The sequence below is a fragment of the Bos taurus genome, chromosome 17, assembly GCF_002263795.3.
Source record: "Bos taurus isolate L1 Dominette 01449 registration number 42190680 breed Hereford chromosome 17, ARS-UCD2.0, whole genome shotgun sequence".
NCBI lineage: Eukaryota > Metazoa > Chordata > Mammalia > Artiodactyla > Bovidae > Bos > Bos taurus.
The window spans coordinates 63,845,551-63,868,810 of NC_037344.1; the positions used below are offsets into that span (position 1 = coordinate 63,845,551).

The window sequence follows — 23,260 nt, forward strand, 5'->3', positions numbered from 1 at the left end:
TTCCTTCCAAAAATAATTTATTCCACACATTTCCTGGTAGTTTCCTCCACGCACCGTTCCTGGGTTGTAGCTAGTCATCGATGTATCGTCCCTCCCAAACCCGCAGGGACTCCCCTACATGGAAAGAAATCGGTTCCCAAAGCCGCATGGACTCTTACCCACTCCCATCAGTCTCGGGACACGAGAGAGGCTGATTTCTCTTTCTCCCACCCCTCACTGCGCCCACACCACCTACGCTGGCCAGGGCTGTCATCATTGGCCGATGGCCTCAGACATCCCCCGGCATTCCCGCTTGTAGGGGCTTCCCCACGAAACCTCGCTGGCCTCCATGTTGGACAGGTGTAATGTCCGGTGTCCTCAGGCAGACTGCCCGTCACGGCAGTGGAGGATGGCCGGCTCCCTCCATCATGGGCACCAGGGACAGATGGACGCGGCCGGGAGGATCGCAGGTCCTGACGCTGTGTGGTCTTCGGGGCTGTGCTGGCAGCGGCCTCACGAAGCCCTCCCTGAGTGAATCAGCGTGGTCCTCATAGTCCAGTCCTTGGGAACCACCGGCTCTGTCCTCGGGCTACAGCCCCCCACGGACACCGAGGCAGGAGGCGCGAGAGTGAAGGGGACCTGAGGGGCCTCCGAGGCAGGTGACGGCAACCACAGGGGTGACACCTGTGAGCAAGCCAGGCTGCTGAGGTTGGAGGTCTTGCCTCTCTTCTCTGTCCTCCCAGCCCAAGCTAGAGTCCCCTCCTCCTTGGAGAGAAGGGGCAGGCAGAGGGCTGTGAACCACGTGAAAAAAAAAAAGTCTCCCAACGCCCTTGAGCCTAGGGCTATGCAATTTTCTACTAATGAGGGAACTAAGCCCAGTAACGGGACTTTGCTAGTGATTAGCTAGGAGTCTTGTGGGGAACAAAACACCATTTTGTACTCTTAATTAAAAAAAAAAAAATCACCCTTTCCTGGGTGAGAGGAATTCAAATAAGGATTCAAATAAGCAGACTACAAAAGTAGATTTTCTCTTTTCTCATCTCTTATTTTGATTTCCTTGTTATACTGCTGAAACCTGTGAGAGGCTTACATCAAGAGCTAGTCCTGGAGTAAAAAAATAATAATAAGATTCCATGCTCTGATAGAAAATGAGTCTAAAAGAATACCTGGATCCTGCAAAGCAACAGAAAGTGGATGGAAGCTGGAGTGTTTGGGTTCAATTCGATTCAACGATGGAGCAAAGTGTCTTAAAGAGCTAAAAACCAGACTTCCCAGCAACGGAGAAGGGGGCGGTTTCTGCTTGGAAGGGGGCGCTCCCGAGCCTTTTATTAAACAGGAGTGAGCTGGGGGTCAGCAGCCTTGCGGCAACGCCCAGGAGTTTTAAAAAGCAAACCCCCACGGTTCTGGCAAGGGCCTGCAGTCAGTGGATCGGTGTGGTTTCTCTTGCCCGAGGTCCTGCGAACGACCAGGAGGACCGGGGGTCAGGTAGAGGCCGGGCCGTCCGTGGTGGACAGGAGGTGAATGACCTGGGCCCGCTCGGCCGGGCTGATGTGCTGGCTGACGTACACCAGTGAGTCCATGGCCAGCTCGGGGTTTTCTTGAACCAGGCTGCAGGAGTCGGGGGAGGAGGGCGAGGTCATTTCTCCCGCTGAGTTCAGTGGGCCCCCGCCCCCCTGTAGCCCCAGAGCCCCAGGGCCTGTCCCACTCCTGGGTGGGCAACCAGCCACCCGGAGCGCCCAACCCTCTTCCTGTCGCAGTCACAGTGGGGGTAATGGTCCTGTGGGGCAGGAAGGGCCACAGCACAATCTCAAGGAACAACAGTGGACCCTCCTTCTCACAGGTTGTGTGATCTGACACACACACACTCTCACCCTGAACCTCAGCTTCACCCCCAGACGGGGTCCCATGCGCTCAGCTCCCTACCCCATGGGGACGCGGGGAGCAAGCCGTCCAGAAAGGATCATACCCAGCAGGAGCTGGCAGTCCAAGGACCAGGTGTTCAGAACATGGTTGTCTAAACAAACAAGCTTTGGCCATGACCTTGGATGAGGTCTAACCAGGATAACGAATTGAAATCATTGTACCCCCCACCCCCGCAGACGGCATCCCCAGGACTCTGGGCCGGGAGACCTGGCTTGGGGGGAGTGGTGGCCTCTTAGCTGGGGGGCTGGTCTGTGGACCCCGACCCTGAGGTGGGGGCCATGGACCGTGAGATGCGGTGCACTCGAGTGGCCGCTCTGGGGCCAGGTGACCGGACACGAGTCCTGGTGACCAATGTGGGTGTGGTGAGGGGGCGGGGGGTGGGGGCGGGCCGGCCACTCACCCCTGGATGGTCTTGAGGGCGGAGTCCCGCCTCAGGCACGTGATGTTCTCCCGGATGGTGGAGTGCAGCCCCTCGCTCGCCTGCCCGTGCGCCTCCAGCCACTGCACCACCGTCTGGTTGTTGTCCCACAGGTAGGCCTGAGAGAAAGCGTGACTCGCTCAGGCGTGTCCGACTCTTTGCGACCCCACAGACTGTAGCCCGCCAGGCTCCCATCTTCCCCGCCCAGGGATCGAACCTGCGTTTCCTGCATTGCAGGTGGATTCTTTACCGTCTGAGCCACCAGGTAGGCCTGGGGTGGAGGCTGAGGCTGCATCAGTGAGGGGCCCCTGATGGCTGGGCAGGCCCCCTGGGGCCCCCGCCCCGTGTGTCTCTGCGCCTTGGACCCCCGCCCACGCGTGAGCATCTCTGCCCCAGGCCCACCTTGACAGCGCCCTCCGTCTCCACAAACCAGCGGCGCAGCATGGACTGCACATGCATGTGGCTGAGCTCGGGGCAGGCCCTCAGGACCTCCTGCTTCACCTGGCTCTCCAGCAGCAGGCGGCGCAGGCGCCAGTACAGGAAGCTGCGGGCCGTCTTCCACTCCAGGATGTCCTGCAGACAAGCCGTGGGCCTGAGCCCCGCCCCCGCCCCAGAACGGTGGAGGGGGATTCTAGGAGCTGCCCAGGGCCTGGCCTTGTGATCACTCCCATTTCACAGGCCGGAAAACTGAGGCTCAGGGAGGTGGCAGAGACAGGACACTGCCAGGTCTCCGGACCACCTCCCCCGGGTACAAACCCAGGGCCCACGTCCACCTCTAGACCCAGAACACAGGCTCATGAGGGGTGCGAAGGGCCTGGAGAGGAGGGAGCCCAGCACACAGGGGTGTTCAGGACTGCGGATGACCTCGTGGGGATGAGGCAAGAGGATGGGGTTGTGACCATCAGTGGTGGGGGAGTGTGTTGTGGGAACAATGGTCCCAAACCCGGCCCAGCAGTTCTGAACACACACAGGGGTTGGACTGGTAGTTCCCAAACTTGGCGACCTACTACAATCTCTGGGGGATTTGGGAAAAAAAATACTGATGCCTGACTCCCCTCCCACCCATATTCTGATTTAATTGGAGAGCCACCTGGGCACTAGAGTTTAAGAAATATATTTATTTATTTATTTTTGGCTGCACTGGGTCTTAGTTGAGGCACACAGGCTTCCCTCCAGTTGTGGAGAGGTGTGTGGGCTTAGCTGCCCTGTGGCATTGGGATCTTAGTTCCCTGACCTGGGACTGAACCCATGTCCCCTGCATTGGAAGGTGGATTCTTAACCTTTTTGTTTTTGTTTGTTTGTTTTGTTTGAATTGTTTTTGTTCTTTAAAAAGAAAAAAAAAAAGATCCCCAGGTGATTCTCACAGGCGGAATTTGCCTCATCCCACAGGCCTGAGTGCAAATATTCTCTGCGTGTGGGACACCAGGTGACCTGAGGCTCGGCCATTCACGCTGACCGGAGCGCCGCAGGCTCTTACGTAAATGACGCCCTTCTCCAGCATCCTGCCCGCCGTGTCGTGGAGGTCGGCAAAGTGCAGCGCCACCTGGTGGTACATGGGCAGCAGCAGGTCCTCCCGGGCCTTCAGCTGGCCCTCCAGCTCCTTGCGGTCCGTGTCTGAGAGCTCAGACACTCCTGCGGGCAAGGCAAGAGCCAGGGTTTGCAGGGCAGGCCTGAGCTTTAACCTCCCAAGCCAGGTTGCTCCTGCACCCTCAAAAACACACCCAGTGCTAAACAGCTGGTTCCCACCAGCATCTGTTGTACACATGGGAGTGTGTGTCAGCCCCAGTCTCCCAGTTCATCCAGTCTCTGCTCCCGGTCCCACACGTCTGTTCTCTATGTCCCTATTTCTGCCTTGAAAATAGGTTCATTTGTATCATTTTCTTGATTCCACGTATACGCATTAATATACGATATTTGCTTTTCTTTTTCTGATAGCTTGGCTCAGTGCTCTATGATGACCTAGAGGCGTGGGAGGGGGGTGACGGTGGGAGTGGGGGTCCAAGAGGGAGGAGACATATGTTCAATGAGGATCCACCTCGTTGTACAGCAGAAACTAACGCAACATTGTAAAGCAACCTGACTCCAATAGAAAAAAATGCACCCAGATTTGCAAGACAGCATTCAACACTCAACTTCAAATTTGTTCCCTTTCATCAGGCCCACTGCGCTTACAGGACACCATCAGTTACCGTTTTTAATTTACGTAGTAAAATCTAATAAGGGGATATTATAAACAAGTCTACTCCGATTTGATAATTTAAATGAAACAAACTCCTTGAAATAAAACAAACTACAAAAGCTCACCTAAGAGCAAAGAGATTAAACTGAACAGTCCTCTATATAAAAAAGCAATTGAATTTGTAGTTGAATTATAAATCTTTGCTATCAAAGATTTAAAGAAATAATGCCCACTCAGACTCAGAAAACAGAGTGGGGAACACTTTCTGACACACCCTATGATATCAGCATTACCCTGATACCAAACCAAAGAAATTATATACCCGTCATCACCATAAATCTTGTGAATTTCTGATGACATAGATCAGTTATAAAGGCAATGCTATGTCTCATGGATTTTTAAAGAGAATTACAAATAAGTTGCAAGTGAAGCAAACCTATCACTCAAACAAAATTAGTAAAATGCTGGATGGAAAAATTCTAAAGGGTAATTTTGCTACCAAAATTCAAATGTTTCTCACTGGCTTGAAATACCTCAACTATTCTGTTTTGGGTGTGTTGAGAAATTACACTCACCGAGGCGCTGTGTATGTTTTTTCATGTTAAAGGGCTTGATGGGCTGTGTGGGAACGTTTGAAACATCTCACAGGTGCTGCTGCTGAGTTTTGGTTTGTCTTCACTATTTTTAACCTGATAAGAAGCCTCCAGCCATGAGTGGGCTGAGCCCTTTCATGACCTCTGAGAGGTGATACGTTTCAGACCCACTCACCGAGCTGTTCCACGAGCTTCTTGGAAATGGGGTCGAGTCTTCTGATGGTCTTCACCAGATCTTTCTTCTGGTACTTAATCTCCACTGTTCCCTCTGGCTCCAGAACACTTGCTCTGAAAAAGCCAGCAGCGGGGGAGGCGTATATGAGGGGCTCCCCAGTAAGCAACCGCCAGAGGACATGCAGGGGGAGGCAAGACCTCCAGGAAAGCTGGTGGCAGTCCTCTGCTCTGTAGCTGGCTTTCTGCGTGCCCTTGGGCAAGTCACTTCCCCTCTCTGGTCATCTGCTTTTCTATCCATTGAATGAAGAATTAAACCAGCTTTTAAAGTAAAGTGTTCTGGGACTTTCCTGGCAGTCCAGTGGTTAGGACTCCATGCTTCCACTGCACGGGACATGAGTTCAATCCTTGATCAGGGAACTAAGATCCCACATGCCATGGCATGGCCAAAAGCTAAAAAATAAAACAAAAATGTTCTGAACTCTAGAAGGCCCTTTCAGCAACAAGAGTGTGTGACTTTTTCCAGAACAGCATATCCCACCAGCTCTTCAGCTACAGTCCTCTCTGGCTTTCCTAATCTCTGCTCTCCTCAGGCCAGGGTGGTGGTGTTGTTCAGTCACTCAGTCATGTCCGACTCTTTGTGACACTGTGGACTGCAGCACACCAGGCTTCCCTGTCCTTCACCATCTCCCAGAGTTTGCTCAAACTCATGTCCATTGCATTGGTGAAGCCATCCAACCATCTCATCCTCTGTCGTCCCCTTCTCCTCCCACCTTCAATCTTTCCCAGCATCAGGATCTTTTCCAGTGAGTCAGTCAGTTGCATCAGGTGGCCAAAAGTACTGGAGATTCACCTTCAGCATCAGTCCTTCCAATGAATATTCAGGGTTGATTTCCTTTAGGATGGACTGGTTTGATCTCCTTGCAGTCCAAAGGACTCTAAAGAGTCTTCTCCAGCACCACAGTTGGAAAGCATCAATTCTTCGGCACTCAGCTTTCTTTATGGCCTAACTCTCACATCCATACGTGACTACTGGAAAAATCATAGCTTTGATTATATGGACCTTTGTCGGCAAAGTGACGTCTCTGCTTTTTAATACTCTCTCTAGGTTTGTCACAGCTTTCCTTCCAAGGAGCAAGCATCTTTTAATTTCGTGGCTACAAGATACTCTTTAATCTCTTAAAGCACACAAAAGCACATGGAGGAATCCAAGATGTGAGTGGCCCCCTCCATTCCCAACCCTCTCACCCCACCCCTTGGTTTCCCCCTGCCCCCTTCTCTTCTGACAGCTGGGAAGCCCTGACCAATATTACATGTAGCTCTGAGCCTCCTGGTGACCAGAGTGAAAAGTTAATGTGACCCCATTTGGGGCTGCCCTCGTCCTGAGTCTTCTGGAGGTCTGACCTCAGCAGCCTCCCGTGAAGGTCACAGGGCACTGAAGGCAGGACAGGCTCGGCTCATTTGCACCATATCACGATGTCTAACGTAACGCCTGAGACACAGTAGGTGCTCAATAAATATACACTGAACTGAGGAAAGAATACAGGAGTAGACACAGGAGGAAGGTGCCTATCTATAACTTGAGCAGAACTATTCTTTTTTAAAAATATGTTTGTTTACTGGGCTGCTCTGGGTCTGAGTTGCAGCATGCAAGCTCTTAGTCATGGCACGCGGGATCTGGTTCTCAGACCAGGGATAGAACCTGGGTCCCCTGCACGGCAAGCACAGAGTCTCAGCCACTGGACCACCAGGGAAGTCCTGGGCAGAGCTTGGGGCCTTTACATTCTCACAGCATTTGGCATAGTCTTCATTTTGAAGACACTCAAACACTGAGTTACAACAAGCATTATTGTCAGCATCCTTTCTGGAAGAATCTATCTGGGACAGATTCCCACTTGAAAAAAAAAAGTGCCAGGAAGGTTTCTCTCCCCTGAGGAACTGGTGTCCTCTCATGCAAGTATACATTTTAGTCATTCGCTTGTCCAGTATTTCCCAAGCACCCATTAGGAGTCAGGTACTGTACTAGGCCCTAGGCTATAACAATAAATAAAAATGAATAAAACATAGCCTCTATGGAACAGTTTTGGGGAAGACTGAGAGTCTAGTAAGAACTAGACATCTAATCTTATTTCCCTTTTCATCTTGGCTGCCAGGAAGCTCAGGTGCTTTTCGTCTTTCTTTTTTCTTTGGCTGCACCAGGTCTTCGTTGCTGCATGGGCTGTCTCTAGTTGCAATGAGTGGGGGCTACTCTCTAGATATGATGCTCAGGCTTCTTGTTGTGGTGGGTTCTCTTGCTGTGAGGCACGGGTTCTAGAGTGCATGGACTCAGTAGTTGTGGCTTGTGAGCTCAGCTGTCCCGTGGCATGTGGGATCTTAGTTCTCAGACCAAGGATCAAACCCGTGTTCCTGCATTAGCAGGTAGATTCTTAACCACTGGACCACCAGGGAAGTCCTAATTAATTAATTAATATACAATCAATCAATTGATCATAATTAATATTTATTTTAATATATTTAATATTACTATATTATAATTAATTATATATTAATATAAATATATTATATATTATTATATATAACACAATAATATGTATTAATATATTTATATATATTAATAATTATATATAATATATTAATATATTATATATAATATATAATATATTAATATATTATATGTAATATATAATATATAATGTGATATATAAAAATTAGTATACAATATATAATAATAATATAATTAATTAATTATATATAATCTATTATACATATAATATAATATATAAAATATGTATAATATATAATTATATATGTTATAATTGTATAATATATATCATATTTTATGTAATTATATTATATAATATAGTTACTATATTATATAATATATATTATATAATTATATTATATATATTATGACTTAATATAGTCTATATATTATTATTATATAATAGTATATAATATAACATATATATTTATATATTATTAATATATCAATACTATATATTATATTAATTATATATTATAATTATATATTATAATTTTTATATTTTCTTTAAGTGATTGCAAACCTTGGGAAACAGGTGAGTGTAAGTTGTAAAAGAACAAATTACAATTCCTCCACTACTTCTGGGCTCCAGTCACTAATTACACTGAGAAAATCCAGTAGCATGCTGGACGCTGGTTTCAGACTGGGAGAACTGGCAGCTCTCCACCCCTCTGGAAGTTCAGAACAGCCCTGCGATCCCCAGAGTGTGACTCCCAGGGTGTGGGGCCTCAGGACTGGGAGTGAGAGCAGGAAGGCGGGGCTGGGCTGGGGCGGCACACCCACCTGCTCTCTCTGTCCGCGTACATCTCTATGCACAGCGGGTTGATGGAGGTGTCCATGACTGCCCAGGAGCCGCCCCGGACCTCCGCATAGGGCGGGATGTAGATCAGGACGGGCTGTCTGTACTTCCGGAGGCCATCCACGATGTAGGCTCCGAACTTTAGCACCTGGTCATACATGTCTGAAAAGCAAGGCAGCCACCGTTGAGGCGACCTCCGGCCCACCCTTCGCTGCCCAGGGGCTGTGGTGAGGCTCTCATGGGGCCAGGAGGCAGGATCAAGGCACAGAGGGCTCCCTTGACCAGGTCCTCCTCCCTGCCGGGGCCTCAACATTCCCACCCAGAAAAGGAGGCATGGGCTGATCTCTAAGATCCCTTCCAGCCCTGGCTCAGAGATGCCCCCGGCCTGTCCCTCTGTTTCCAGAACAGAACCCTCTCCAAGGATAACACAGTCTCTTCCCCCTTGCTGCCCACAGGCATATGGTCCTTATTTTCTACCAAGACACGTCTAATTAGGCATGGTACATGGAAACAACAGCACAATAACAAAATCTAGGACCTCCCTGCTGGCCCAGTGGCTAGGACTCTGAGTTCGCAATGCAGGGGGCCCAGGTTCAGTCCCCGGTCAGGGAACTAGATCTCACACGCTGCAACTAATACCTGGCACAGCCAAATACACAGATAAATATTTTTTAAAAACAACTCAAAATCACACGGAGAGTAACCACCACACGCAGGCGAACCCTCGCCTTGGCCCTCTGAGGTTGGTCTATCTTTACCCCTCTTTGCAGAGGAGAGAAACTTTGGCTTGGAGCAGTCACCCACCCAACAAGGACTCAGACCAGGTCTGCCCGGCCCCAGTCCAGCTCTTTCTGAAACATCCCACTGACAGCCTCTGTCTCTTGAAATGCGCTCAGTGCCTTGAAGCACTTGCATTTGAGTGTCAGGTCACTGAGGCTCACAGTAGCCCCCTAAAGAGGGCAGGAGCCTTCTCATCTTCCTAAGTGGGGAGGTGACCGCCCAGGTCACTCGGCAGCTTCCGGGGGCCACCCCTGCCTCTCCCTGCATGACGGGGACCTCTGGAAAGTCACACTGGAAGCCCTCAGTTCCCTGAACAGCTCTCGTCTGCCGGGCTGCAGGAAGCGCAACTAAGATGATGATGTTGCGATCCCAAGGGAGCTGTCCAGGGTGCTGACCCCGAGGCTTCAGGGCACCCACAGGAAGGCCACTTTACCTTTCATGCCCCCGGAGAACCCCCTCCAGTTGGCAAAGATCATCAGGGGCAACTTCTCCCGGTTGAAATCCTTGATGGCCTGGGCCGTCTTATAGGCCGAATCTGGGAACCACACCTGGCCAGCCTGCTGGATTATCTGGAACACAGAGCAGCCTGCGTCAGACTCTTCTGAGCAGAACATGGGATGGCCGCCCACATGGCACCCTGGAGGGCAGGCAGCCTGATTGGCATCGGTGACAACACCAGAGATGGGGCTCAGACATGTGACTCTCACGCTGCGGCCCAGGGAGGCTCCTGTTGCCTGTTGATAGGTGCCAAGCTAGTAAATGCCACCCTGAGTAGGGTCCCAGGACCCGCCCTCTGACTTCTGAACTCCTCCCAGGGTGCGATGTGGCCCACCCTAGAAACAGCAACAGTGGAGAAGGAAATGGCAACCCACTCCAGTGTTCTTGCCTGGAGAATCCCAGGGATGGGGGAGCTTGGTGGGCTGCCGTCTATGGGGTCGCACAGAGTCGGACACGACTGAAGCGACTTAGCAGCAGCAGCAGTGACCATATAACATCCAGCTGAAGACTAGCAGGGGGGTACTGTTTCTGCCCCCTTCTGATGCCTATGTCAGAAGCTTTCTCTATCTCCTTTATACTTTAATAAAACTTTATTACACAAAAGCTAAAAAAAAGAAAGAAACAGCAACAGTGACGGGGGCAGGAGGAGGGAGGAATTCCTAGGGACCTGTCATCCTCTGAAGAAGACAGTGAGGAGCACCAGGCATCCTGCAGACACAGTGCTGGGGCCCCCACCCCACCCCACTCCAGAGCCAAGGATGCCTCTGAGTCTGAGCTGGAAGGACAGACATGTGGCCACTCAGGACCCGCTCCTGTCAGCTCAACCGGCCTACACAGCAGACCCAGCAAAACCACAGTCATGGTCGTCAGAATGGCCATCATCAGAGAGTGCAGAAACAAATGCTGGCGAGGACGCAGAGAAAAGGGGACCCTGGAACACTCCTGGTGGGCATGCTAACTGGTGCTGCTACTATGGAAAAGAGTATGGAGGCTTCTCAGAAAACTAAAAACAGAACTGCTATATGACTCAGCAACTCCCTTCCTGGGTACGTATGTGTATATATAACCCAGCACTAATGTGAAAAGATACATGACCTCAGTGTTCACAGCAGCACCGTTTACAGTAGCCAAGATACGGGAGCAATCCAAGTGCCCGACAACAGATGAATGGAGAAAGACGACGTGGCGTATACACATACACAAGGGAATACTGCTCAACCACTAAGAATGGAATTCTGACATATGCAGCAATGTGGATAGATCTAGAGAACACTATACAGAGTGACATTAGTCAGAGAAAGACAAGCACTGTATGTTATCACTTATATGGAAAACCTAAAAAAATAACACACATCAACATACAGGCAAAGCAGAAACAGATTCACAAAAATAAAACAGACAAAAAATAAACTAGGGAGTTACCAAAGGTGAGAGAGAAGACGGGAGGGACACACAGGGGCATGGGATTAAGAGACACAAACTGCAATGTATGAAATACCACAGCAACAAGGACATACTGTACAGCACAGAGAAATACAGCCATTATCTTGTAGTAACTTTTAATGGCACACAATCTGTAGAAATGCTGAATCACTATGCTGTACACCTGAAATGAATGTAATTTGTAACTCAACCTCACTTCAATAAAAAAAACAAAACATGAAAAGAGCCAGCCCAGCTCCCCGGCCCCTAACCTTGGCCTCGGAATCCAGGTTGGCAGGGTCGGCGGGCACAACCAACTCCACCGTCCGCGTCTCTGCAGCTATCACTCCGACGGGGATACCCCCCAGCCTGCAAGGTGGACCACAAGTGAGCAGGGGCGCGGGGCAGCACCCCAGGCCAGTTCGGGGGGGCAGGTGGGTCTGGCCAGCCCAGACTGATATTCTACAGGCATGCGGGCTGGGATGAGGGTGGACAGAGAAAAGCGTGCTGTTTTCAACTTGGCCCTGAAGCGGTGAAAAGCCTCACAAACAAGCAGGCTGGAAAAGTCCTCTGGGTGCCCATGTCGGGGCAACAGCTGCCGGGGTTGTGGGGAGGCTTGGGCCAAGTCAGGGATGGGAGCAGCATCGTCCCCTAGAACTTTCTGTGATGATGGCCACACTCTCTAGCAGCCTGACCAGTGTGGCAGCTGTGAGCTGCACATGACCACGGAGCATCTGAAACACGGCAGGGACGGCTAAGGAACTGAACATGTGACATGCTCTTTTACTGTGTGATTCCTCTGAATTTGAGCTGTCACACGTGGCCAGCAGCCACCACGGTGGACAGCACGGGTCCAGACCCCACGCCACATCGGGAAAGGATGGAGGTGTGCTAAGCCTGAGCAGCTTCAGTTACGGGCGGTCCATGGCATCAGTCTCCATCAGCACCCACCACCGGCTGCCCCTGGCCACCTGTGTCACTTGATTCCTCTCGGTTACGCTCCCAACAGTTTATGGGGCAGGTGTGGGGAGAGCAGTCTTCAAATCAAGCACTTCCATGTGGAAGGGGGAATAGATTTCATCTCAGTTTAAAGAACATATTCCAGGGGATTTCCCTGGTGGTCCGGTGGTTAAGAATCCACCTTCCCATGCGGGTGCCATGGATTTGATCCCTGGGTGGGGAACTAAGATCCCACATGTTGCAGGGCAACTAAGCCCACATACTGGATGAAGACAGTGCAGCCCCCCAAAAAAGAACATTTGAAAAAAGTAAAACACTTATGGAGAGAAGCAATCCCAGTAACAGACTTAGTATTTTAACAGTTATTACAGAGAAGTAAATAACAACAATAATGGCAGCTGCTATTAACAACATTATGGAGCATTTATGATTTTTAAATGCTTTTTATTTATTTAAAAAATATTAACCACCATGTGGCATTTGGGATCTTAGTTACCCAGCCAGGTGTCAAACCCGCACCCCCAGCAGTAGAAGCAAGGAGTCTTAACTGCTGGACCACTGAGGAATTCCCCATTTGTGATATTTTAAATGCCTAACACATCACCACTTCTATTAATCCCAGCAATCCTTTGGGAGTGGGAAGGGGCGGAGTTATCAGCCTCATTGTACAGATGAGGATGTAAAGGCCCAGAGCGGGTGAGTGACAGCAGAGGTCTGACTCCAGAACCTGAACTCGTAGTGCCTGTCTTGTGCCAGGAATCTGAGTGGTAAATTATGAGGCTGTTGCTTTGGGCTCCATAAAAGGAAGAACTCTGGGGCAGCTGGACTCATCCCGAAGAGAAGGAGTGAGCTCAGCTTTGAAAGAATCCAAGCATTATGCCTTCCGCCAGCTCTGGTATACAATAGCGGTTCCTGCCCACGGCCCTCCTAAATGGAGTTCGTACTTCCGACTGTGTGGTTTTCCAGAGAGTACCATGGCCACCTTCTGATTCCCAAAGGGGTTCATGGCCCCCCTGGCGAGGGTGCCCTGGCCCAGGGGCAGACACAAGGGGCAAGGGTCCTGGCCCCAGGAAGAAGTTGGTGGTGTGTCTTCTAAAGTTATGGACAAATCCAGACTCTATGAAGACTTTCATCAGCCAGAAACACTCCCCGCCCCCCAACTCTCTGCATTGGTTTTTCTTTCAGAAAATCCAAGGCCAGGCCCGCCCTCAGGGTTACCTTGCTCGTCCCGTCACCACAGTCTGGGCCCAGGGCACCATGATCTCCTTGAAACTGCCCTGGTCAAAGAATCCACTCTGCCAGGATCCCTTCAGAGCTGTGGGCAGAAGGGCAGAAGCTCAGGCCGGGGTCTGGTTGCTGAGGGCCCCCAGTGTCCACCTGGGGGCAGACTCCTCTGCCCTCTCTCTAGGACAGCCTGACGTTGACAGCCCAGATACCTTTGTTCCTGGAAAACAACAACACTTCCCCTGCCCAGCCCCCAACACACAAAACCAGGGCTGCCAAATGATACGCCGAATCCGGAAGTCAGTCCATACAGAACACCCACCACACGAACCTCCCTCAACGCCAAGCACAAGGAGACCCTGGTCACAGCCTCTGCAAAAAGAGCAGGTGGCTGCCTTCGGAAGGCACGATCTCAGAAGGGACCATCTACTCTGAAAAACACTCATCCCGGACCTGGGGGCTGCAGCCTCAAAACCGTTACACTGCGAAGAACGTGTTCTATTGAGAGACAGAGAGGCAGAGAAAGGGAGAGTGAACAAGCGGATGTCAGTTGCGGCCATCCTGGGGAGGACGCGGTGCCTGGGATCCACACCGCGCTGTACGTGTCTGTGGTTTGGACACGAGGAGGCAGGTAGCAGGAGAGATCTCACTTTGCAGGAATAGCGGGGCTGGGCCCCTGGGAGCAAAGCACCCCAGCCTCAGGGTCTGCCTGGGGGCCGGCCCTACTAGCTGGAGCAAATGGTCGGTAACATATCAGACGTTTTTAAAAATCAAGCTAAAGCCAGTGCTCGCAGGTGAGAAAGCCTAAGAGAAGTAGCAGAGGAGGGGAACAGGCCACGGGGCATCTTTCGCTGGTGGAGCCTGGCATGCTCCTGGCGGCACCTCCCTTGCCCCACGCAGCTGGAAGGAGAGGCCGAGTTCTAAAGGGGGCAGCACGTGAAATTCTAGACTCGGGATTGTGGCAACAGGGGCAGCTCAGCTTTCCAGTTCTGTCCTGGTGGCTCAGAATGTAATCAGATGCCTCCATGAGGCCAACCTGTCCCTTTGGGGGAGGGGGACAGGGAGGGAGGGAGGGAGAATGTGGGCACGTGCAAGCACGTGCGTGCACACGGGTGTGTTTGGATATATGTGTGCACACCCACGTGTGTGTCTACAAACGGAGCTGCAGAAGAGGCAAAGTTGCTCGTCCTGGGTGAACTCATGGAGAGCTACCTTATGAAGGTTTAAGCCAAACAGAAAGAGAGAGGGACAGAGAGAGAAGCGCTCTTCTCTCTGAAACCCTGAGGTTGCAGCCCCAGAGTTGCCACCTATGTGACCACATCTGGGGCAATTTCAGGGAAGGAGGTCATGACCTCTGCTGCTTCTCACCTCCATCCATCAGCTCCAGAAACTGGAGGCTGTTCCCACCCCTTCTCGGTCATCAGCTTGGGAAAAGCACAGAGAAAAATCTCCATTCTTCCACCCCTTTTTGCATTCGACCTCAGGTGTATCCCTTGGCGATAATCTTCTACTGACTCATTCTTTTATCTTGGTGGCAGAAAAGAAACCCCAAAACCCAGGGCTCGGACAAAACCCCGGAGGGACCTACTTGGGTGAGGTCTTCCTGCAAGCAGCCACCGGGGGTCGTAGGGCCCGCGAGATGGTTGGAATTCAATTTCTCTGTCAATGGGGTCCTTGGGTGTGACGACTGGGACTGGGCTGCGATTATCCTAGGAAAGAAAGCAGGTCTCCCACTCGGTCCTTCGGGCTCGTCAATAATGTCTGTAATTCACTCTTTGCCCTCCTCTCCCCTTCCGACTATGGTGATGCCTGGCTACGTGGCAGAAGCCCAACCCAAAATAGGTCATCATCATAATTAGGAGTAGCATTTGGCTGAGGGCCTGCCAAGCGCTGAACTCCACACATCATGTCACTGAGCCATCAGTGATAACACCCTGGGATGGGTGCCATTGTTACTCCCACTTTACAGATGAGGAAACTGAGGCTTAGAAAGATTAAGAGATGGTCCTGAGGTCTCATTGCTATGAGAAGGAAGCCAGAAACCAAATCCAGCCTGACTGCAAAGCCTGAGGATTCTCTGTTGTCCGTGTTACCTCTTTTGATGACGGGCAATGTCACCTCTTTCTAAAGGATAGACACAGCCTCCATACAAAGTCATCAAAAAAAAAAAAAAAAAAGCAAATAACAGTGAGTACAGGGCTGGGCATCAGAAAGGGAAGGAGGGAAGAGAAAAGAAAAATTAACCCTAGACACGATTTCAGTGTTACCTACTCCCTACCCTTCCACACCATTTGGCAAATGAACCAGATAACAGAGTCTTCCAGGCTCCAAGCTTCAAGAGGCGGGGGCGGGGGGAAGGATACTGCACCTTTGGCATATAGGACAGCCATTCCAGGATGGTACAAACACCCTCAAAGTCATCTGGCACGGTGACATGCGAGACGCCATTGTGATGCATGATCTGCACACCGCCCAGCTGGTTGTTGGACGTGTAAACGTCTCTGCCCAGGACCTGCTTTGACATGACATGGTTAGCAAGGTCCTGCCCGACCTGGGGGCCTTCCATCTGTTCAGATGGTCCTCAACCCTGGCCGCATGTTCGGTGGTCCTCAACCCTGGCTGCAAGTCAGAATCACCTGGGAGCTTTCAAGAGTCCTGATGTCCAGGCTGCAGGCAGCCAGACCAATTACATCAGAATCTCAGGTATCTGTTGTTTTTTTTCAACTTCCAGATAATTCCATTATGCAGCCCAATTTAAGAACCAGAGATTCACCTGGTGACTGGTCATCTCCAGGCAAAACCCAACCTAGTGTTGCTGATGGAGCAGGTCTGCAGTGGGGCCAGAGAACTTTGCACTTTTATCATGATCCCAGGTAATGCTGATGCTGCTGGTTCAGGGGCCAGACTCTGAGACCCACTGTGGGATTTTTAGCAGACCTGATGTTAGGGAGGCCTTACAGCATTGTGGAAGGCATTTCAAGACAGTAAACAGTCACACGAAACTGTGTTCACCAGGAGTCTAACTATGTAAAGACATGAGATGAGAGGAAAACTACACAAAAACTACAGTAGGGACAAAATTACTTTTTTTGTTTTTTTGGTCTTTTCCCAATTTTCTGCAATGTGTAATGCTATTTTAATAAGTTTTAAAATTTAAATTACAGTAACACAGAGAATTAGTTCCACCAGAAGAGTCTAACACATACATTGTTGCTGTTAAGTCACTCAGTTGTGTCGGACTCTTTTTCAACCCCGTGGACTGTAGCCCGCCAGTTTCCTCAGTCCATGGGATTCTCCAGACAAGAATACTGGAGTGGGTTGCACTGGAGTGAGAAATGGCAATTTCATTCTCCGGTGGATTTTCCTGACCCAAGGATCGAACCTGCATCTCCTGCTTTGTAGGCAAACTCTTAATGCTGAGCCACCAAGGAAGCCCAATACACACCTATTTGTATGTATCTATCTATCTATAATATATGTTAGCTCATAAGAGGCTCATATAACTGCAAAATGAAAGAACAGCTCTCATAATAGCAGGGATGGAACTGGCTTCTTTTTTCCCTTTTCTTGCTGCATCATGTAGCTTGTGGGATCTTAGTTTCCCAACCAGGGATTGAACCCGGGCCCTCAGCAGTGAGAGTGTGGAGTCCTAACCGCTGGACCACCAGGGAATTCCTGGAACTGCTTTCATGCTGAGAAAAATTCCCCACTGGGGACACTGGGAATGTCAGAATGAGCCCGCCCCCGCCCCAACACGTCCACTCCCCGGCTGTCCCTTCAAGGTGGTCACCTTATTGAGCGCCGTCGCCCCCGTGAGGATGATGTGGGAATTCTCCACCTGGATCACTCGCTGGCCCAGCCTCACCAGGTAGGCCCCGATCCCGAGGGCCCGGCAGCTCACCTGTGGAGACAGGACCCCTCCTGCATTCCTCAGGGCCAGTGCCCCACCCCCCACAGCGGGGACGGTCCAGGAGCCACTGGGCATGAGTGGAAGCTCAGCTTGGCCACGGGCATCCTGATCGGTGGCCGGACAGCGTGGGCTCAAGCCTGTCCTTCAGGCTGCCTGACCTCGACCGAAAGAATGGGGCTAGCGAGGAAGAGTGTTGTAAAGACACACGCAGACGTGGAATGTTCTGGCTCTTACTTCAAGAGGCATCTCTGTGGTTCTTCTGAGTTTGGTCATTCCCAAGACACTGCATGCATTCACACAATGAAAGGAAGCCTAGGAGGGCGGGTGAAACTGGGAAAAAATGATCGAGGTCTGTGTCCAGTTAACAGTGTCGTGCCAATGTCAGTGTCCTTGTTTTGATCACATACGACAGTTACACGAGACTCTATCACACGGGAGCTGGACGAGGGGCACCCACGACCTGCCTAAACTATCTCGTAACTTCCGACGCAGAACTATTTCAAAACAGGAAGATTTATACAGGCAGACCTCATTTTATTGTACTTCATGGATACTGAGGTTTACTTATTTATTTTTTAACAAAGTTTGTGGCAATCCTGTGTGTCAGATGAGGGTTAGCATTTTTTAGCCATAAAGGATTTTAAAATTAAAGTGTATACATTTTTAAAAGACATAATGCTACCGCAGATTTAACAGACGACAGTACAGTATAAACATAACTGTTACATGGATTGAGAAACCAAAAAATCTGTGTGACTTTATTACAATCTCCACTTCAATACTATATTCATTCACTTTACCATAGAGGTCTGGGACCAAACTGCGACATCTCTGAGGTGAGCCTGTCTGTGTATATATATATAAATTAAAGATATGTAAATGTATATCTATTTTGGAATATATAAAAATATTCCTTTTTATATCCTTCAAAAGAAAATGACATATTTTGGAATATGTAAATACATATATGTCTTTTTATTTTGAAATAGGTATGAAACATACATAATGACACCTACACGATACGCCCAAGGAAGACACTCAAGGCCAGCATTTTCCATCTTGGAAACTGAAGAGCCAAGACGAAGGGTAAAAGTCAGGACTTGAGTGACAGTTTACCACTGAAGAGAACTATTACTACGACTCCAACAGAAACAGAAGATATTTCTGTAAAGGCCACACTAGGGAATGAGAAGACAGTCACTTCGTACCAGTTAAAATTAGATAAAAGTTCTTTTTTTTTTTCCCACACTGCTGGGCATGCAAGATCTTAGTTCCCTGACCAGGAACTGAACCCGTGCCCCCTTGCAGAGAAAGTGTGGAGTCTTAGCCACTGGGCCACCAGGGAAGGCCCAAAAGTTCTTCTAAATACTCAATATCTTTTAAAGAAGAAGAGATTGAATCCTGATTCAAGCCAACCAACTATAATAAGACATTTTGAGATAACTACAGAAACTGAAGCCAAGCTGAGTTCTGACGATATAAAGAATTGCTGTTGATATTGTTGGGTGTAATAGTATCATGGTTATGTTATTTAAAAAAAAAAATGAATGGGAGAGCATTTGTCTAGCAAAGAGCCACACTATGGTACTTACAGATGGAAAGATATAAGTGGAGGCTGCTTTAAAATATTCCAGAACAGCGGGCAGATGGGCTGAGGATGCAGGAATGGTTACACGCTGACAACTGTTGGAGCCGGTGATGAGTACATGGGGCTCGTTATCAATTCTCTTTACTTTGGCAACTTTTTTTTACATTTATTTTTACTTGGAGGATAATTGCTTTAATTATGTTGTGTTGGTTGTTTCCATACAGCAAGGTCAATCAGCCATCAGAAAACACACGTGCCCTCCCTCTGACCCTCCCTCCCACCCTCTACCCCAGCCCACCCCTCTGGGTTGTCGCAGAGCGTTGAGTTGGCTCTGTGTCATGCACCAGCTTCCTGCTGGCTATTGTACGTATAGGAATGTATAACACGTGTCTCAGTGCTCCTCAATTCCCCCCACCCTCCCCTTGCCCTGCTGTGTCCACAAGTCTGCTGTGCCTGTGTCTCTATTCCTGCCCTGCAAATGGGTTCATCAGCACCAGCTTTCTAAATTCCATACATACGCGTTAATATACGATACTTGCTTTTCTCCTTCTGACTTACTTCACTTTGCATGACAGGCTTTTCCTGATTAAAGTTTCCATAATAAAAAGTTGAGTTGGAAAAGAAAACGGGCGGGGACTCACCATGCTGATGGTGACGATCTCGTCGTAGTCCTGGGAGGTCTCCCCAGCAATCATGCCTGAGCCCCTCAGGTTCTCTACGCCCAGGCCCTCCTCCTTCCCAATGATGTCCGTGATGACATACCTTTAGGAACCAAATGAGAGTTACAGACTGAGCTCCAGCCTAGGACAATCCAAGGCTGATGCGCTTCCCAAGGACCTGGAGAAGGAAGGCTGAGCAAGGTGAGAGACTGGAGGGTGAGAAAGCAGCCAACGGCGAGATGAAGGCAGGGGTCTAGGACCCTCACGATTGGCCCTCAAGTTTCCAGAAGGGCAAGTACAGCCTCGATGATGATCACCCCTCCAACCAAAGAGAAAGTCTGCTGATTCAGAGGCTGTCCTAACAAAGCATCACCCCTGCCCTGCACTCCTTCGGAGACAGTCTAGAACAGCCTTTGGTCTGCAGAGAGGTGGGCGTGTGCCCGGGGAAGGCATTCGGCTCATGACCGACCAATCGTGGCCACGGAAGTCCACCGCACAGCCGAGCCTCCCTGATGACCCGAGGCGGAGCTGATTAGTAGTAACAGAAGTGCACAACAAACGCAGAAGCTGAAGCACCCCAAACCATCCCCGCCTCCTGGTCCGTGGAAAAATCAGTCCCTGGTGCCAAAAAGGCTGGGTTAGGCCCTAACCCGTTAGGGATTCACAAGGCATTTCAGTGCATTAAATGCTCTGAGAACGTCTGCAGTAAAGATGCTTGTTGGATCTCATCTAACCCAGTGTTTCTGAAACTTACTTGACTATGGAAAATCTTCCCACCCCCCCACCCCCCCCCCCCCGCCACCCAAAATCAATGACTAACATCCCAGGAAACTCAGCCTGGGAAATTTTGATTTAAGTCAGAATCTGATTTTAAAAACCTACAACCTTCCCTGGAAACAACACCAGTATCGCCCTTGACGTTCTCATGGAGCAGACCCTGTCCACGTCTTCCCAGCCCACCCAGTGAGTCAGTTTGGCTCATTTGGTCATAAAATGTGAGCCCACAAGCTCTGGGGACATGCGGGAATCCAACCTAACTGTCCCCGAGTGATGTGCTGTTTTTGTGAGAGATGTGCCTCATGCGGGGACAGCAAGGATGGGGTCACCCTAAAGGGGGCCCCAGGTGTCTGAGCTGTCAGTGCCCACAATGGAAGCTGGGGGGACCCTCTGTACAAACACCCCCACCTGCTTGAGAAACTGTCACCAGCCCAGAGGCAGATTCCCCACGAGCAGCTGAAATGAACCACAGTCAGAACATGGGAGCTGCCTGCTAAGTTATTTACCTGGATTCTCCATCTTCCTCCACGTGTTTACAATGGACGGAGTTCAGGGAGCTGATTCTGGTGTAGTCTTGGGGGGTCAGGTACAGGTATTTAATTCCCTTAAAAACATGTAAATACTTCAATGAGGCTATGAGTCCAGCTCCGTGTACTCAACAGCCACTGTTTTTAGTGCCAACACTGTGTTTGAAGGATGCAGGAAGGACACTGTGTTAATAACAGTCACCTGTCTGATGTTAACAGACATCTGATGTTAACATGTTAATAACACCAATTAACTGAACGTCTGCTCTGTGGTTGCCACTCACCCTTACCACACAACCTCACTTTTCCTCTGGCCATCTCTCTGATTCACTATCTGTTTGTTTTTAAATCTTTATTGAATTTGTTACAATATTGTTTCTGCTTTATGTTTTGTTTTTTTTGGTCCCCAGACACAGGGGATCTTAGCTCCTCCACCAGGGATCGAGCCCTCGGCCCCTGCATTGATAGGGGGAGTTTTAACCACTGGACCACCAGGGATGTCACTGATTCAGTGTTGTTTAATCATCTTTTCATTCTCTCTCCCCAAAGGAGCCTTTCAGATACTTCTTTTTCCCTGATTACCAACCCCTTTGCCCCAGTCAAGCTTTATTATAGATATACTGGTTATGTAATAAATGTACGCATATGTGTGTGTGCACTTCTACATGAAAATAATACTTTTTGTCCCTTTTGGGGGACAATACCACCTCCTTGAGAACCTGTGCCATGGTTGCAAAGAATGCCTCTGTTCCCTGCATTTTCACATCACAAGATGTGTGTTTTTCTTTATTCATTCTGCCTTTTATGATGTCCTGAGGTCTTCTGGATGAATTGTAAGAACTTCCTGAGGCCAGGGATTATATACCACTCACCTCTGCATCCTTGGTATGTACTGTGTTCAGAAGATGCTCAGTATGTATTAAGTACATGTTTATATAAGAAATAACTATTTTCATTATTTTTCTCCAAGGATCCTTCTGAGAGCTTCTGAAGTAGCTCAGTGGTAAAGAATCCGCCTGCCAATGTAGCAGACACGGGTTTGATCCCTGGGTTGGAAAATCCTCTGGAGAAGGAAATGGCTGCCCACTCCAGTATTCCTGCCTGGAGAATCCCATGGACAGAGAAGCCTGGCAGGCTATAGTCCATGGGGTCACAAAGAATCGGACATGACTGACTAACACTTTCAGAGCTCTATGAAGTGACTACTACGATTATTCCCATTTTACAGATAAGGAACCTGAGTCATCTGCTCGTGGCGAAGGAGTGAGGGCTCCCAGGTGGCGCTAGTGGTAAAGAACCCGCCTGCCAATGCAGGAGACGTAAGGAAGGCAGTTTCGATCCCTGAGTCAGGAAGATCCTCTGGGGAGGGCATGGCAGCCCACTCCAGTATTCTTGCCTGGAGAATCCCACGGACAGATGAGCCTGGCGGGCTACAGTCTATGGGCTTGATGGCAAGAGTAGGACGCGCTGAGTTTGGACTTAGCGACCAAACCACCACCACCACGTGTATCCGTGCCGTCTAAGAGCAAGACTTTTCTCCCCACTCCCTTAGAGGTGCTGTCACGCCCTCGGAAAACACAGCAGGAGCCAGGTGGGATCACACTGCCACGCCAGCTTTGTGCGGTACCTTGTGGGGGTCTTCCGGGTCCACCCAAGCCACCTGGAACATGTGCTTGATCTCCTCTGCCAGGCCGATACGGGCCCCACTGTTGGCCGCGAGGTAGACTCTGGGGATGCCCTCGGCCCGGGCCAGCTCAGACGCCCGCAGGTACAGAAGGTCTTCTCCGGGGCCAAAGGATCCGATACGGAAGGTGATGTCATTGCTGATGAGGATAATGTCACGCCCTTCGGGGTACTCGAGGGTCTTCAACGTCATTTTGAAGGCCACCATGCCCACCTGGAGAGGAGATGAGTGCACAAGAAAACAGGTTTGCTTCTTCAGGGAGGAAGAAGATTTTTAAGTTTTTTTTTTTTTTTAATGTGGACCATTTTAAGAGTCATTATGGAATTTATTACAATATTGCTTCTGTTTTATGTTTTGTTTTTTCGGCCATGAGACACGTGGGATCTTAGTCCCCCGACCAGGGATCAAACCCACACCCCCTTTACTGGAAAGTGACAGTCGCTCAGTCGTGACCAACTCTTTGCGACCCCATGGACTGTACAGTCCATGGAATTCTCCAGGCCAGAATACTGCAGTGGGTGGCCTTTCCCTTCTCCAGGGGATCTTCCCAACCCAGGGGTCGCACCCAGGTCTCCTGCGTTGCAGGCAGATTCTTTACCAACTGAGCCACCAGGGAAGCCCTTCCTA

At 49.8% G+C, this 23,260-nt stretch overlaps 1 protein-coding gene across 5 annotated transcripts in view; it reads right to left on the bottom strand.

The window, feature by feature from the left end:
* The window catches only part of ACACB (acetyl-CoA carboxylase beta), a 115,102-nt gene continuing 91,842 nt past the window's right edge, over positions 1-23,260 (bottom strand). For all 5 annotated transcript variants that reach the window (NM_001205333.2, XM_059875983.1, XM_059875984.1 and 2 more), the window contains 15 exons: positions 22,577-22,846; positions 20,929-21,026; positions 19,628-19,748; positions 17,279-17,389; positions 15,857-16,000; positions 15,077-15,197; positions 13,483-13,579; positions 11,577-11,673; positions 9,818-9,953; positions 8,589-8,766; positions 5,268-5,380; positions 3,798-3,952; positions 2,723-2,893; positions 2,303-2,439; positions 1-1,587 (listed from right to left, as the gene is read on the bottom strand). In NM_001205333.2, coding sequence (NP_001192262.1) covers positions 1,461-1,587; positions 2,303-2,439; positions 2,723-2,893; positions 3,798-3,952; positions 5,268-5,380; positions 8,589-8,766; positions 9,818-9,953; positions 11,577-11,673; positions 13,483-13,579; positions 15,077-15,197; positions 15,857-16,000; positions 17,279-17,389; positions 19,628-19,748; positions 20,929-21,026; positions 22,577-22,846 — 2,076 coding nt within the window. In that variant the 3' untranslated portion in view covers positions 1-1,460. The remainder of the gene's footprint in view (positions 1,588-2,302; positions 2,440-2,722; positions 2,894-3,797; positions 3,953-5,267; positions 5,381-8,588; positions 8,767-9,817; positions 9,954-11,576; positions 11,674-13,482; positions 13,580-15,076; positions 15,198-15,856; positions 16,001-17,278; positions 17,390-19,627; positions 19,749-20,928; positions 21,027-22,576; positions 22,847-23,260) is intronic.